Here is a 14,425-nt window from a genome sequence, read left to right on the forward strand (position 1 = left end):
CCAGGACTGACAAAACAAAACAAAACAAAATCCTACAAAGAACAAAAAAAAAAAGACCTACTTTTTAATTGGTACATACTCATTGTGTGTATTTGTGAAGTACATTGTGACATTTTAGTACATTTAGTACACTTTAGTACATTTAGATCAGAGTCACTGGTGTATCCATCATTTTAAGCATTTATCTTTTCTTTGGGTTAGGGACATTTAAAGTCATTGTAGAAATGACAACTAGATTGTGATTTTGAAATATAGAACTCAATATTAGAAAATATAGGTACACTGTTGTGCTGTATCTGTACCTATTAACCATTCTTTCTCCATCTTCCATTTCCCTTTGCAGTCTCTTATAGCCACTATTCTACTCCCTAGTGTGAATGAAGCATTATTATTTTTATTTTTTATTTTAGTTTGACACCTTTATTACTATCATGCTCATTTGAGAACCAGAAATTTTAAATAATTTCCTGAAAAGGGTTAAAATTCAAGTGCCAGTCTGTGGCCTGATGCTCACATTAACCTTTAATTTCAGTGCAATATACAATCCACTCCCGCACATGCACTTGATTCTGGTACAAGAATGCTTAAAAAAAAAGTTATAGCTGAGCATGCCTATAATCCCAGCACTTGGGAGGCTGAGATAGGAAGATCATGAGTTCAAAAGGTAGCCTAGGCCACATAATGAAATCCAATCTATCTTAGCATTCAAGTATGGAACTGTCTCAAAAAGAAAAAGAACATTATTAGGAATAAGCTGGGGGGGAATCTTCCTTCACACCCCTAGCCAGTAGAGGGGGACAAACTTGGGGAAGGCCTGACTAGAGTATATATACAGATTGTGTTCAGCCAGAAAAAAAAGGAAATTCTCTTCACATATACTGGCCAGATATGAAACATTATTTTTAAAAGCAAAGATTAAAAAATAACCTAATTAGCTATTCCCCTACTTAATCCCTTTCCATATTTATTATATTTTTTTTTATCACTTAAAGATAACAACATACTTTGTGTACTTCTCTTTAGCCATTTAGGCATTTTTCTTTTTGAAGTTCTGAACAATAACCATACTTTTATACATACATTTTTATTCATTTGTCTATTTCTAAAGGATAAAATCTTAGGGAGTACAATTTTATTATTTTAAAAAGGCTTGAGCCTAAATTTTGATAAACTGAACTCTAGAAAGTATGTGTGAACCTATTCTGTTCTCTAGTATAGATGAAAGCAAGATTCTTTGTGATAAATCAATATTGATTTAGCATTCTTTTCTATTTACTGAGATACTTGTTCTATACTTGTAAATTGTTAAACCTATTGCCAGTTCATCTTCTGTTATTATATTCATCTTTTCACTTGATTTTTATGAGGACTATATATTAAGGACAATGGATATTTTCATGATGGAAAGAGATTCCGGGACATAGTCCTTTCTTGAACTAATGATAGGTAGTTACTCAGAAATTTTTATAAAAAATTATTATTATAGTTGCTTGTAGTCCTCAGATGGCCCAACAATACAAAAATTGGAAATATCTGCATGGAACACCTGACATAGGAAATAGTGTAATTTCATTCATATTACCTGTGATAAAATAAGTCTTCCTCTTCTGGTAGTGTTTTTCATGGCCATCATCTCAATTTAGTGGATTTGGAAACCTTTTACTTAATTTAAGTAGAAGTTTTACCATACTGATTTTAGTTCTTACATTGCAAAAATCTACCATAACTTAATTTTTGTCTATTCAGTTGCTCATAAAGTTTCAAATAGATCCCTGTTGCTTAAACTAGTTGGTATACTCTAGTCTTATCACAGAAAAAGAACATGTTGAATCAAGCCTAGGAAGTGGTAACCAACTGATGGAAGACAGAAAGAGGTGACTTTGGTACAAGATAGAGGAAACAAAATAAGGAGTTGCTGCTGACTATTTAACTACTTTATATAACAAGTCAATTTCTTGAATTTATGAAACAGCCTTACACAGTGATTCTTTACTATTTTTGATTATAGTATCAAGGAAGTTGTTAAAAGCGTGGACACAGGCACCAGATTACCATTGTTTACATCCTATTAAGCTAGTTCTTTGCCTTAGTTTTATAGTATACAAAAATCATATTAATAAATAACAGGTTATTTTGAATAAGAATAAATATTAACATATGAACATAGTTTTTGAAATTGTGAAAATAAACATTGTTTTTGAAAAAATTCTAGGAAAGAGGAAGACTAAGAAAAAAGTGTTACAAAGCACATTTTAAATAAGTCATTTGTGTTACATTTTCATCACTATAACAAAATACCTACGATAATTGGCTTATAAAAGGAAAAGGTATGTTTGGGCTCAAAGGAGGTGTTCCAGTCCACAATTATTGGACCCTTTGACTGAGTCTGTGATAAGCATTACAACTTGGAAGGATTGATAGAAGAGTAAAACCATTCACCTAATGGTCAGTAAGCCAGTGACACAGAGGAGAGAGTCAGTGCCCTACTATCCTCTTTAAAGAATATACACTCAAGGGCCCAAAAGTTATATGGTGATATTTGTAAAATTTGTAATTAATATGTCCCTTGAGCTAGGCCATAGTGAATTTTTTCACCTGGATTTGTTCACAGGATATTCTGAATAATCTTGAATCATGTGACCTTGAGGATGATGACCTTATGCTTGATGTGGATCTGCCTGAGGATGCACCTCTTGAAAATGGTAAGTAAGGACACTAGTAAACCTGCAGAAACATATGCCTGAGATACTTTAACTATAACCAGTTTGATATTTGTTACTTGCAGATTTAATCTCAAAGAAGCCTTTGAGACTAAGAATCAATATTAAGTGATAAGAAATAGGTTCACTTGCAAATAACCTTAAATATTTAAAATCTGGTTGTCTTGGGGCTGGGAATATAGCTTAATGATAGAGTGCTTGCCTTGCATGCACTAAGCCCTGGGTTCGATTCCTCAGTACCATATAAACAGAAAAAGCCAGGGGTGAAAAAGTGGCTCGAGTAGTGGAGTGCTAGCCTTGAGCAAAAGAAGCCCAGGAACAGTGCTCAGGCCCGGAGTTCAAGAGAACTGGCGAAACAAAACAAAACATAAAAATCTGGTTGTCGGGCTGGGAAGGTGGCTCAGTGGTAGAGTGCTTGCCTTGCATGCACGAGGCCCTGGGTTCGATTCCTCAGCACCACATAAGCAAAAAAGAAAAAAACCAGAAGTGGCACCATGGCTCAAGCGGTAGAGCGCTAGCCTTGAGCTGAAGAGCTGAGAGACAGCGTCCAGGCCCAGAGTTCAGGCCCCACGACCGGACCAAAAAATAAATAAATAAATAAATAAAAAAATCTGGTTGTCTTAAGTGTTAGAATTACAATTTTGTAATGATAAAAATCATGGTATATACCTCTACCTCAAAGTCAATGGTAGATTTGTTTTCTTTCTTTTTTTTTATCTTGCTCTCTGTATGCTAGTAACTGACATTGTGGGGCCTGTATTCAATAAGATTGCGTTTGGGTTCTCTTGCTTCTCAGAGATAAAGTATTGATAGAGGAGAGTTTCTATATTAACAAGAGCCACTAGTACTAGGGAATACTCATGGGATAAGAGGTTTCCAGGGAAAAAATAAGACTAGAGATTTAAGTATTCCCTATTTTGCCTGGTCTTACAGGCTTCCCCAGGGCCAGAGATAAACTAAAGTGGAATCTTTTTATTCCTGGACCTAGGAGAATGCAAAGAATTTTCAGAGGGGCATAGAGGATCTTATTGGTTCTATAGTTTCATTGGGTATTGGGATCATGCTTCCTACTTTACTACTGGTTCATTTGTTACATTGATTGATTGAACTTTTTTGTTGATGTTGTTGGTTGTGGGGCCTGAACTCTGGGTTTGGATGCTATCCCTCAGCTCTTCAGCTCAAGGTTAGTGCTCTATAACTTGAGCCACAGTGCCACTTCTGGCTTTTTCTGCCTATGTGGTGCTGAGGAATCAAACCCAGGACCTCATGCATGGCAAGCACTCTACCACTGAGCCACCTTCCCAGCCTGACTGGTTGGACATTTTGTGTGTGTGTGTGTGTGTGTGTGTGTGCGTGTGCGTGTGCGTGTGCGTGTGTGTGTGTGTGTGTGTGTGTGTGTGTGTGTGTGTGTGTAACTAATCTGAAAGATTCATTGGTCTTTGGAATGATTCAGCTTATGGAAATGGGTTTAGGTCTTCTCCATGTTTGTTTATTCTGAGAGCAGGACTACTTTGGGCAAGTTATTGTTGCAGATGACAAAAGCGCATTAGGACACAAGAAAAATGGTGTATTATCTCCCCTAAAGTCTTGGTTTTAAAGCCCACACTTCTAACTACTTTTGGCAAGTCCTGTGTCCCCACTTAACACCATTAGTACTACTCACAGCAAGAGACCTTGTAGTCATGAGACAGAGGAATTGTGATTTATAAATTTATTAAAGATGAAATTGGCAAGATGAGACAGATTAATATATATTCTATCATGGGTTAGAGAATGTTACAATTTCTTGTGATTCTGCTGTCAGTTGGGATGCTTCTGCAACAAAGACCAAGTTCCAGTGCTGAGAAAGGAAAATCACAGGGAACAGCAGACCTCCCAGGATTAGGGCAGTCAGGGAAATAATGAGGACACTTCAGGGGTTTGTCTGGTAGCACAATGCTGTGTAGAGCTAAAGAACAAGCTTTCCCCACAGAACAGTGCAGTAGTGATAGATATTATAGCTGCTGTTGAAATCTGATTTATTTATTTATTCATTCATTCTTTTTTATTGTCAAGGTGATGTACAGAGGGTTTACAGTTACATAAGTAAGGTGTAATAAGTACATTTCTTTTCAAACTTGTTATCCCTTTTATCATTTTTCTCCTAATTGTTATCCTGCCCACCCCGTCCCCTGCCACATGTATTTTTAAGGCTGATAGAATGAGGAATTTACTTCCTTGGAATAAATCACATCCTGGGTAATGCATTTTATTGAAAGAATTGTAACAAGTTATTGAAAACTTTTTGTCTTTTTTTTTTTTTTGTCGGTCGTGGGGCTTGAACTCTGGGCCTGGGCGCTGTCCCTCAGCTCTTCAGCTCAAGGCGAGCGCTCTACCACTTGAGCTACAGCGCCACTTCTGGTTTTCTGGTGGTTTATTGGAGATAGGAGTCTCACAGTCTTTCCTGCCTGGGCTGGCTTTGAACTGCGATCCTCAGATCTCAGCCTCCTGAGTAGCTAGGATTACAGGCGTGAGCCACCAGCACCTGGCAAACTTTTTGTCTTTTCTGAACTAAAATAGGAAGTACACATAGAGCAGTTTGGATCTTGCCTTATTTTTTTGGGGGGGGGTACAACATAAAATCACATTAAATAGAAGTAAAAATCAAAGGGAACTTAAAATTTTTTGAGGTGTTGATTGGAGACTTGGGAGAAGGAAGAGGGAATTCTAGGAACATTCCACATATGTATATATAGACTTTTCTCGGTAGAAGTCAAACACGGATTTGGTATTTGAACTTAAGGAACACTGAAAGAAAGTAGAACATTGATAAAAATATTTAGCTTCTAGAGGCACCAAAGATAAAACAGTAATTAGGTTTAATGCTATAGGAAAGTGGGGAAAATGCCTATGATATTAGTATATCTTGGGACCTGAAAGCACCTGCTAGGCATTTTGACTGAGAGGATAGGAAGGTAATGAACACTGAGATCTTCTTACAGTAAGCATTTGATTGTTGGTCGTAGTCCTTTTTAGTTTCTGTGTCTTATAAGGATATTATTCAAGTTTGGAAAGAGGTTTAGATTGGTCACTTTGAACCCTCATGGTGTTTAACACCACTAATTCTGCCAGTATCAGAGGCTTCATTGTCTAAAAGATGATTGGTGCCTTAAGACCTTCCATTTGAGTTTGATGTAAATACAGGTTCTTATTATGAACAGTCAGCCTTTTAACATTATCAAGTAAGAAGCTATGAGAATGAGTATTTATATTTCTAATAATTGAATTTGTGTTTTTTCCTCTGAATGTAGTGTATGTGTTAGCATAGAGGAGGAAAGAATGTTGACCAAGTGTTTGTTGGGCAGTTACTATCTAGAAACATCCACTTTTGAATGTTTTGGTGATTATGAGGGGAAGTCTATGTACCTGTAGGTGGTGTTCACTGTTGACATTACAGTTCTTGTGTCAGTAAAACAGTTATAGGATTGGCCTTTAATTTGTAGAGTTAAACTTATTTTTAAACCTTAAACATTTTTTCAGTTTAAGGTAAAACAGGAGATTGTACACTTGATTTCCCCCTAAAAACATATTTATTATTCACCCATTTATTTTTTTCTCTACCTTTTAAAAATCTGATTCTGGATAATTATTTTTCCAATTTAGAAATTGTGGTTGGGAGAGAAAAAAAATCTAGAAAAAGAGTCCAGTCTCCATCATTTATTTGACTATAGCACAGGTATCTGGTTTTATGAAAAGGGCATTTTTTTCTGAGCTTTATTCTGCTTTTTTTCCCCCTAAAGCTCTTTTTACATTCAAGTGTTAGTGGTCTGTGATGAGGTTCCTTATTCTTTATCTGCTGTAAAGTCTTTAATAGAAAGTCAAGAAAGATGGGGTCTCATTTGTCTCAGAATTTCTACTGAGAGCCATCTGCTGAATATTAGTCAGCAGTGGAATTAGCACTTTTTACTTACAGGACTGAGTCAGAAGTCCAATCTATGTTAACAGTAAAGATTTAGTTGACAGATTCTGAAAATTCTTTTCCTGTGCAGTTAAATCATGTGTTTTCTGAACTAGGGTCACGTCATTTTGCCCTGGCTGGCCTGGAACTTGCTATCCTCTTATCCACAGCCTCCTGAGTGCTGGGATTTCAGGTGTGTGCCAGCATGATCATTCATGGTCTCTTAACTCATCGTCAAATTCTTCACATTATGCCTTTTCCATTCTTGTACTATTGCATCTAGAATTGCCTTAAACTAGTAAACTAGCTTTTATAGACCTGGGAGCAGTGGATTATTGATTTATAGAGCTATTCCAAAAACCTCTGTAAAAGACTTCCTATCTTGGTTAGGCCTTAGAAAGTAGTATGGCTGGAGGCTCTTAGCTTAGAAAATTTAGACCAGATCTTTTTTTTTTTTAAATTGTGAAATTAGTGTACAGAGAGGTTACAGTTACATGAGTAGAATACATTTCCTATTGAGCATTGTTAACCTCCTCCTTTGTTTTTCCTCTACCATCCTTTCCCTCCCCATCTCCCCAATTCCCTCCTTTCCCCCCAAGTTGTAAAGTTCGTTTTCAACATAGTGTCTTGTACATCTCATTGTTACAATGGGTCAGCCTGTATCCCTATTTAAGCATTTTGTTTTTTCCCTTCCTCTCCCCAAATTAGAAACGGGTATATACAAAATGCAGGGCACCAACACCAAATACAGTGAAAACAGGGGTTATACTGTGGGGAAAGAACATACAAAAGAAACAAAAAAAAATCACATAGTACATTTTAGATACACTAAAAACAATAGCAAGAAAGGAAAAACAAGTTGTGTCCTATCTTGGGGTTCATTTCACTTAACATCATCTTATATGGTCATATGTACATAGCTTTTGACCTTTTCTGCTTGTCCTAGACTTATACTAGTTATTGCAAATAAGGGAAACCATTGGACCTATGTTTCTTTGGGCCTGGCTTACTTCACTTAATATAATTTTTTTCCAAGTCTTTCTATTTCCTAACAAATGGGGCATTCTTTCTTTTTTTTAAATTTAATTTAATTTTTTTGTGCACATACTGTACAGAGGGGTTACAATTACATGGGCAGGATAATGCGTACATTTCTTAGCAAGCATTGCAGCCTCTTCCTTTGTTTACCCTTCACATCCCTTCCCAGCCTCCCCCCCCAGTCCTCCCCCAGCCTCCCCCCGCTCCCCCCCCCCCCCCCGCACCAACCTTGTAAAGCTTGTTTTCGACATGACAACTTGTACTTCTCATTGTTGCAACAGGTCCACCTGTATCCTTAAACAACTTGTTTTTCCCCATCTCCTCCACATATTATACTGACATCAAATACAGTGAAAGCAGGGGTTATACTGTGGGGGAGGGAGATACAAAGCAACAAAGAAATAATCTTATAAATGTGTTAGAAACAATCACATGAAAGGAAAAAGAAAACATTTGAATACATATCTTATGGTTCATTTCCCTAACATCACCTTATCTGGCCTTTTCTGCTTGACTCATACATATACTAGATATTGCAAATAAGGGAAACCATGGGACCTATGTGTCTTTGGGCCTGGCTTACTTCACTTAATATAATTTTTTCCAAGTTTTTCCATTTCCTAACAAATGGGGCAATGTCATTCTTTCTGATGGAGGCATAGAATTCTATTGTGTATATATACCACATTTTCTTGATCCATTCATCTACTGAGGGGCATCTGGGTTGGTTCCAGATCTTAGCTATGGTAAATAATGCTGCAATAAACATGGTTGTGCTGGTAGCTTTAGTGTGGTCTTGTTTGTAAACATTTGGGTAAATGCCTAAAAGTGGGATTGCTGGGTCATAGGGGAGCTCTATGTGAAGTCTTTTGAGGACCTTCCATACTGCTTTCCAAAGTGGTTGAACAAGTTTACATTCCCACCAACAATGAAGTAAGGTTCCCTTCTGTCCACATCCCCTCCAGCATCTGTTGTTGTTAGAGTTCTTGATTATAGCCATTCTAACTGGAGTGAGGTAGTATCTCAATGTTGTTTTGATTTGCATTTCTTTCATGGCTAGGGATGTTGAGCATTTCTTCATGTGTCTATTGGCCATCCTTCTTTCTTCTTCAGAGAAGTTGCTCTTTAAATCTTTAGCCCACTTATTTATTGGGCAGTTGTTTCTTTGAGGATTTGTTGTTGAGGGATTTAATTTTTTGAGTTCCAAGTATATTTTAGATATGAGACCCTTGTCTGTTGTATGGCTAGGGAAGATCTTCTCCCAATCCGTGGGCTTTCTATTGATCTTGCTAGCTATGACCTTTGCCATGCAGAAGCTCTGCAACTTCATGCAATCCCATTTGTCCAACCTTTCTTTGATTTGTTGTGTTTCCGGGTCTCTATTCAGAAAATTTCGGCCTGAGCCAAGGAGACCTAGGGTTTCTCCTATTCCATCCTGTAATGTTTTCAGAGTGTCTGCTTTAACTTCGAGGTCTTTGATCCATTTGGAGTTGATTCTGGTGCAGGGTGATATGTAAGGTTCTAGCTTTAGTTTTCTACATGTAGTTAACCAATTTTGCCAGCACCATTTACTGAAGAGGCTGTCTTTCTTCCATTCTATTGTTTTAGGGGCATTCTTTCTGATGGAGGCATAGAATTACATTGTGTGTGTGTGTGTGTGTGTGTGTGTGTGTGTAAATATATGTGTGTGTGTATATATATATATATATATATATATATATCACACTTTCTTGATCCATTCATCTACTGAGGGGCATCTGGGTTGGTTCCATATCTATGAAATAATGCTGCAGTAGACATAGTTGTGCTGGTAGCTTTAGTATAGCCTTGTTTGTGATTGTTTGGGTAAATGCCCAAAAGTGGGATTGCTGGGTCATAGGGGAGCTCTATGTATAGTCTTTAGAGGAACTTCCCTACTGCTTTCCAAAGTGGTTGAATATGTTTACACTCCCACCAACAATGCAGTAAGGTTGCCTTTTGGCCACATCCCCTCCAGCATCTGTTGTTATTAGATTTCTTCATTATAGGGTGAGGTGGAATCTCAATGTTGTTTTGAATGGCATTTCTTTTATGGCTAGAGAAGTTGAGCATTTCTTCCTTTGTCTATTGGCCATTCTTATTTCTTCTTCAGAGAAGTTTCTCTTTAAGTCTTTAGCCCACTTATATATTGGGCAGTTGTTTCTTTGAAGAATTGTGTTGGGGGATTTAGTTTTTTGAGTTCTAAGTATATTTTAGATATGAGACCCTTGTCCATTGTATGGCTAGTGAAGATCTTCTCCCAATTTGTGGGTTTTCTATGACCTTCCTACTCTATGACCTTTGCTATGCAGAAACTGCAGTTTCATGCAATCCCATCTGTCCAACCTTCCTTTAATTTGTTGTGTTTCTGGGTCTTTATTAAGAAAACGTTGGCCTTTGCCAAGGATCCCTAGCGTTTCTCCTAATCCTTCCGGTAATGTTTTCAGGGTGTCTGCTTTGACTTTGAGGTCTTTGATCCATTTGGAGTTGATTCTGGTGCAGGGTGTTGTAAGGGGATCTAGCTTTAGTTTTCTACAGGTGTTTAACCAACTTTGCCAGCACCATTTACTGAAGAGGCTGTCTTTCTTCCATTTTATTTTTTTAGCTTATTGAAGATATGTGTCTATAGGTTAGACCAGATCTTGAAATCAACTTTGTATATTTTGTTCTCTGTTCTAAAGGAAGTTTATATTTAAGAGATACTTCACTTTTGAGATCTGGTCAGGTTGGGGGTGGGAGCAACATGTCGTAGAAAGAAGTGGGTCAGGAAAATCAAGGAGCACAAAGTGGGGTATGAGAAATAATAAAGGATTCTAAGTTTGAGTTATTCTTTGGGAGGAACATAATAGGATTTTTTTAAATTAAAAGATATTTTTCTTTTTCCTTGATCCCCCCAAATCAAGGGCTTTCTGAAGGAAATACTTTTTTACATTGAGTATCTTTTGGAAGAGATTGCTTGTCTTTCTGATTTCCCAAAGTCTGCACAGTTGTGTTGCTTTTTTTTTTGCTGGACCTGGGGCTTAAAATCTGGGCCTGGGCGCTTCCTGAGCCTCTTTGTTCTCAAGGTTAGCACTCTACCACTTGAGCCACAGCGCCATTTGAGCCACAGCGCCATTTTCAGCTTTTTTTTTTTTTCCTGCTAGTTTATTGGAGTTTATTGGAGACTCACAGACTTTCCTGCCTGGGTTAGCTTCGAACCGTGAACCTCAGATCTCAGCCTCCTGAGTAGCTAGGATTATAGGTGTGAACCACCAGAGCCAGGTGTTGAGTTTGTTTTTGTTTTTTGGTTTTTCTTCTCTTGCATGTCCACTCATTGCCTGTAGACTAAAACATGGTATTTGGCATATCACAGCACAAAACTCAAGTTTCCAAACTCCATAATGTATACTTTCAATGTATACAATTTTTCATTTTATCTATGCTATTTAGATTTTTCTTTGTTTAAAAATATGTCCTTCTAGTCACTTTCTGAATCCTACAGAAAGTTACAGTGCCAATTAAATTGCACTTTGTATTAAATTCTATTAGTTTACATTTCTGGTAAATTTTTTTTTAATTTTTTTATTGTAAAGATACTATACAGAGGGTTACAGTTACATGAGTGAGGTAATGAGTACACTTCCTCTGGTAAATTTTGTATTGAGATATAAGAGGTCAGTAATACCTTTGACTACTTCCAATTTATCTCCTTCTTTGGAAATTTCCTATTTCAGTAGTAAAAAAATGATTTATACAATAGGCATCCTCATAGCATATACTTTTCTATTTTAGATCCCTTTCCTTCTCCAGAGGGTAAAAGTACTTTTTATATTACATAATTTATATTACTTAAAAGAACTAAAATCTACTGTTACCTGTAGAGCTTGAGGCTTCTGTTTATTCTCCAACAGGGCTCTGAAGTTCACTGTTCAGGTCTGAATCTGGCCAGTAGTTGGTTTGGATGAGCACTCTTGCTTTAGGATTTTTGAATTGGGATGCCTTTAGGGTCACCATTACTTCTTGGGAGTTACCACAGGCACCATTGCACCTTATATTGTTTGTTACACAGAGGAGCCTTCCCCCTTAGATGTATTATCCTGTTCTTAATTTGTCAGACTCTGGAAATTAATTTTTATTTTTCTCCATCTTGCAATTTTGTTTGTTCTCCATTTTCTATATTACTATATATATATATATATATATATACATACTATATATATATTACTATATATATTCTATATTATTTCATTCTGTCAGAGAACCTTAATCTTGCCTAAGAAACAAACACTAATGTATCTTACATTAGTGTTGTAAAGTATATAAACATGTGACTGATGGGTCCCTCAGGTGCCTCAGATAGGATCACAGGCAGCTTACTATCCACCAAGTATTAGAGCAGCCATTTCTTTTATAGTTAGGCCATCTGTCTCAGTCTGAACATCAGTCTTTCTGTAGTTATGGCAGTTACTTGTTTCTAATGCTCATTTGCTGTTATAATGCCCACTGTTGAATGTGAATGTCAGTAAAGATATGCAATTGGGAGTCTGCATGTAGCACTAACAACCTTTGCAGACTCAAAAGTAGCAGATCAGTTTCTGCATTGTAACTGCTCACAGTATTTAACTTATTTCTTGGCTGGCTTGCCTGGTTTGATTGCTTTTTGTTACTCTGGGTATACTGTGTTGATACTGTTCTAAGAACATTTTGGATGATTCTGATAATATGGTTTGGAAATGAATTATGAAAAATATAAATTCAAAACCTTTACAAGTTTGCATGTATGTGTGTATGTATGTATGCATACCATGTATCAGCTATACAGAATTGCTTAAGCTAGAGTAATGCCAAGTGGAAATACTTATGGGACTTAACTGAAATCATGAGTATAACTCAAACATGAGTTTATAAATTACGTTACCAAAGGGATTTATTTAAAGATTTATTTATTTATTTAAGATTTATTTTTAAACTTTTCTTTTGAACTCTCATTTTCTATTGATTTTTTAAGTAGCAATTGCTGTGCCTTTTACTTTGTTAGGTTTTATTCATAAATGAACCTTTAAAATATTCATCTGGGTTTATTTCAGCAATGGTTGGAAATAATTTCAAAGGTTAACTTTAAAAAGTGCCTATAGCTCTTTATGTTTTTTAAAAAAGAAAAAAAGCCCTGTAAGATGTCTGTCTGTACCTACTGACACCTTTAATGAATTCAAACAAAATTTCAGTATTCTAAACAGATGCTTATTTAAGTTGTTATACATTTGAAGAAAATGAGCTCAGTGTATATGAGAATTGAACTTACGTACTTCATTTAATTGCATCATCTTTTCTTGCAATGGGAGGTTTGTTCTCATCTGAGGTACTATAATAAAACACTTAGTGTATTTCAAATCCAGTTAAGTAAAACAATATTTTTAAATAAGTGAATTGTTTTTAAGAATCAGGAATTCTGTGGATATCTGAAGTTTTTTTAATCACATGCCAGACTTGAACTTTCTCATGTAGTAGTTCTTGGACTGGAGAAATCCTTCCTGTTCTGCGGGTTAGTGTTTAATAGTATTTTTAGTAACAGTCCTAAGTCAGTAGCTATGTAAGCACTGGGCGAAGATGGAGTCACAGGGCGGACTGGGCTTGCTTCCCACAGGGAGGGCTGGGAGTTGAGCAGGAAGGAAGGCCTGCTCGGCAGTGTCTTGTGTGCAACTATGTCTGAGTAGGCAGCTGGTAGCACAATGTCTCCCTTGTACAAAGTAACTCTCTTAGAGAGTGCTCAGATATGTGAGGAAAAAGTATTTGGGTAAGTGAAGAAGCTTGGGGTGTTTCAGATAGATTCTTTTCATGTTTCTGTGGTATTTGAATTTCAGGGAGTGCACTATTTGTTGTTGCAAAGTACTGGCTTTGTTTCCAGTAGCATTTTTAAGCTTTTTGAAGAAACGCTACGGTAGGCAGATAGAAGCATATTACTTTCTAAAAATGTGAGTTTAATTTTAAAAATGATTTGTGATGAAAAGTTAATTTGTACTGCTTGAAAGCTGAGAAAACTAATTGTGGCATTCATTTTTAGAAATGAACTCTGTACTGTTCCTAAAATCTGCTTTTTTCCCCCTGTCATTTTCATTCTGAAACCAGAAACAACTTGTAATAGTGATGAATGCCACTTGAAACTGATTGCTGGCATAGGGAAATGCATGATGTTAATGTCAAAGATTTGCTTATTTTAAAATAATGCAGCAGTTAATTTTCTACTTAAGTGACTAATATAAAAGTAACATAAATGTATTATAATTTTCCTGAGTTTGAATAATGTAAAGCTTAGTTTTCACCAAAAGAACCAGTTGTTTTTCTTCTGGAAACTTCATTTTGTTACAAACAAGCAAAACTAGTTGGTGATAATATTACTTTAATATTTTCAGCAGCCTTCATTATGCAGCCATAAAGTAACCTTAGGTAGAGTGTGTGCATGTTTATTGTCTTTTGCTTTTGAATCTGTGTAGTGGAGTGTGACAATATGAACCGCTTTGACCGATCAGACAGAAATGTTCGGCAGTCTCAAGAAGGATTTTGGAAAAGGCCACCTCAGAGGTGGGTTGGACAAGAACATTACCATCTCAGCCATCCTGACCACTATCATCACCATGGGAAAAGTGACCTGAGCAGGTGAGTATTATTCTAACCTACCTTTCATTTGCTATCATCTGGTTAATTTGGATAATAATTCCCCTTCACAAACTAATTT

The 14,425-nt window shown here is 36.5% G+C and overlaps 1 protein-coding gene across 7 annotated transcripts in view; it reads left to right on the forward strand.

Moving 5' to 3' along the window:
- Ccser2 (coiled-coil serine rich protein 2) overlaps positions 1 to 14,425 on the forward strand; it is a 129,706-nt gene that overhangs the window by 60,507 nt on the left and 54,774 nt on the right. For 6 of the 7 annotated variants that reach the window (XM_070020750.1, XM_070020751.1, XM_070020752.1 and 3 more), the window contains 2 exons: positions 2,612 to 2,702; positions 14,184 to 14,346. In XM_070020750.1, the coding sequence (XP_069876851.1) occupies positions 2,612 to 2,702; positions 14,184 to 14,346 (254 nt within the window). The remainder of the gene's footprint in view (positions 1 to 2,611; positions 2,703 to 14,183; positions 14,347 to 14,425) is intronic. The other variant, XM_070020749.1, reaches the window with a different exon arrangement.

This window comes from Dipodomys merriami, unplaced genomic scaffold (genome assembly GCF_024711535.1).
Source record: "Dipodomys merriami isolate MVZ:Mamm:240054 unplaced genomic scaffold, mDipMer1.0.p SCAF_14, whole genome shotgun sequence".
In the NCBI taxonomy this organism is placed as follows: Eukaryota; Metazoa; Chordata; class Mammalia; order Rodentia; family Heteromyidae; genus Dipodomys; species Dipodomys merriami.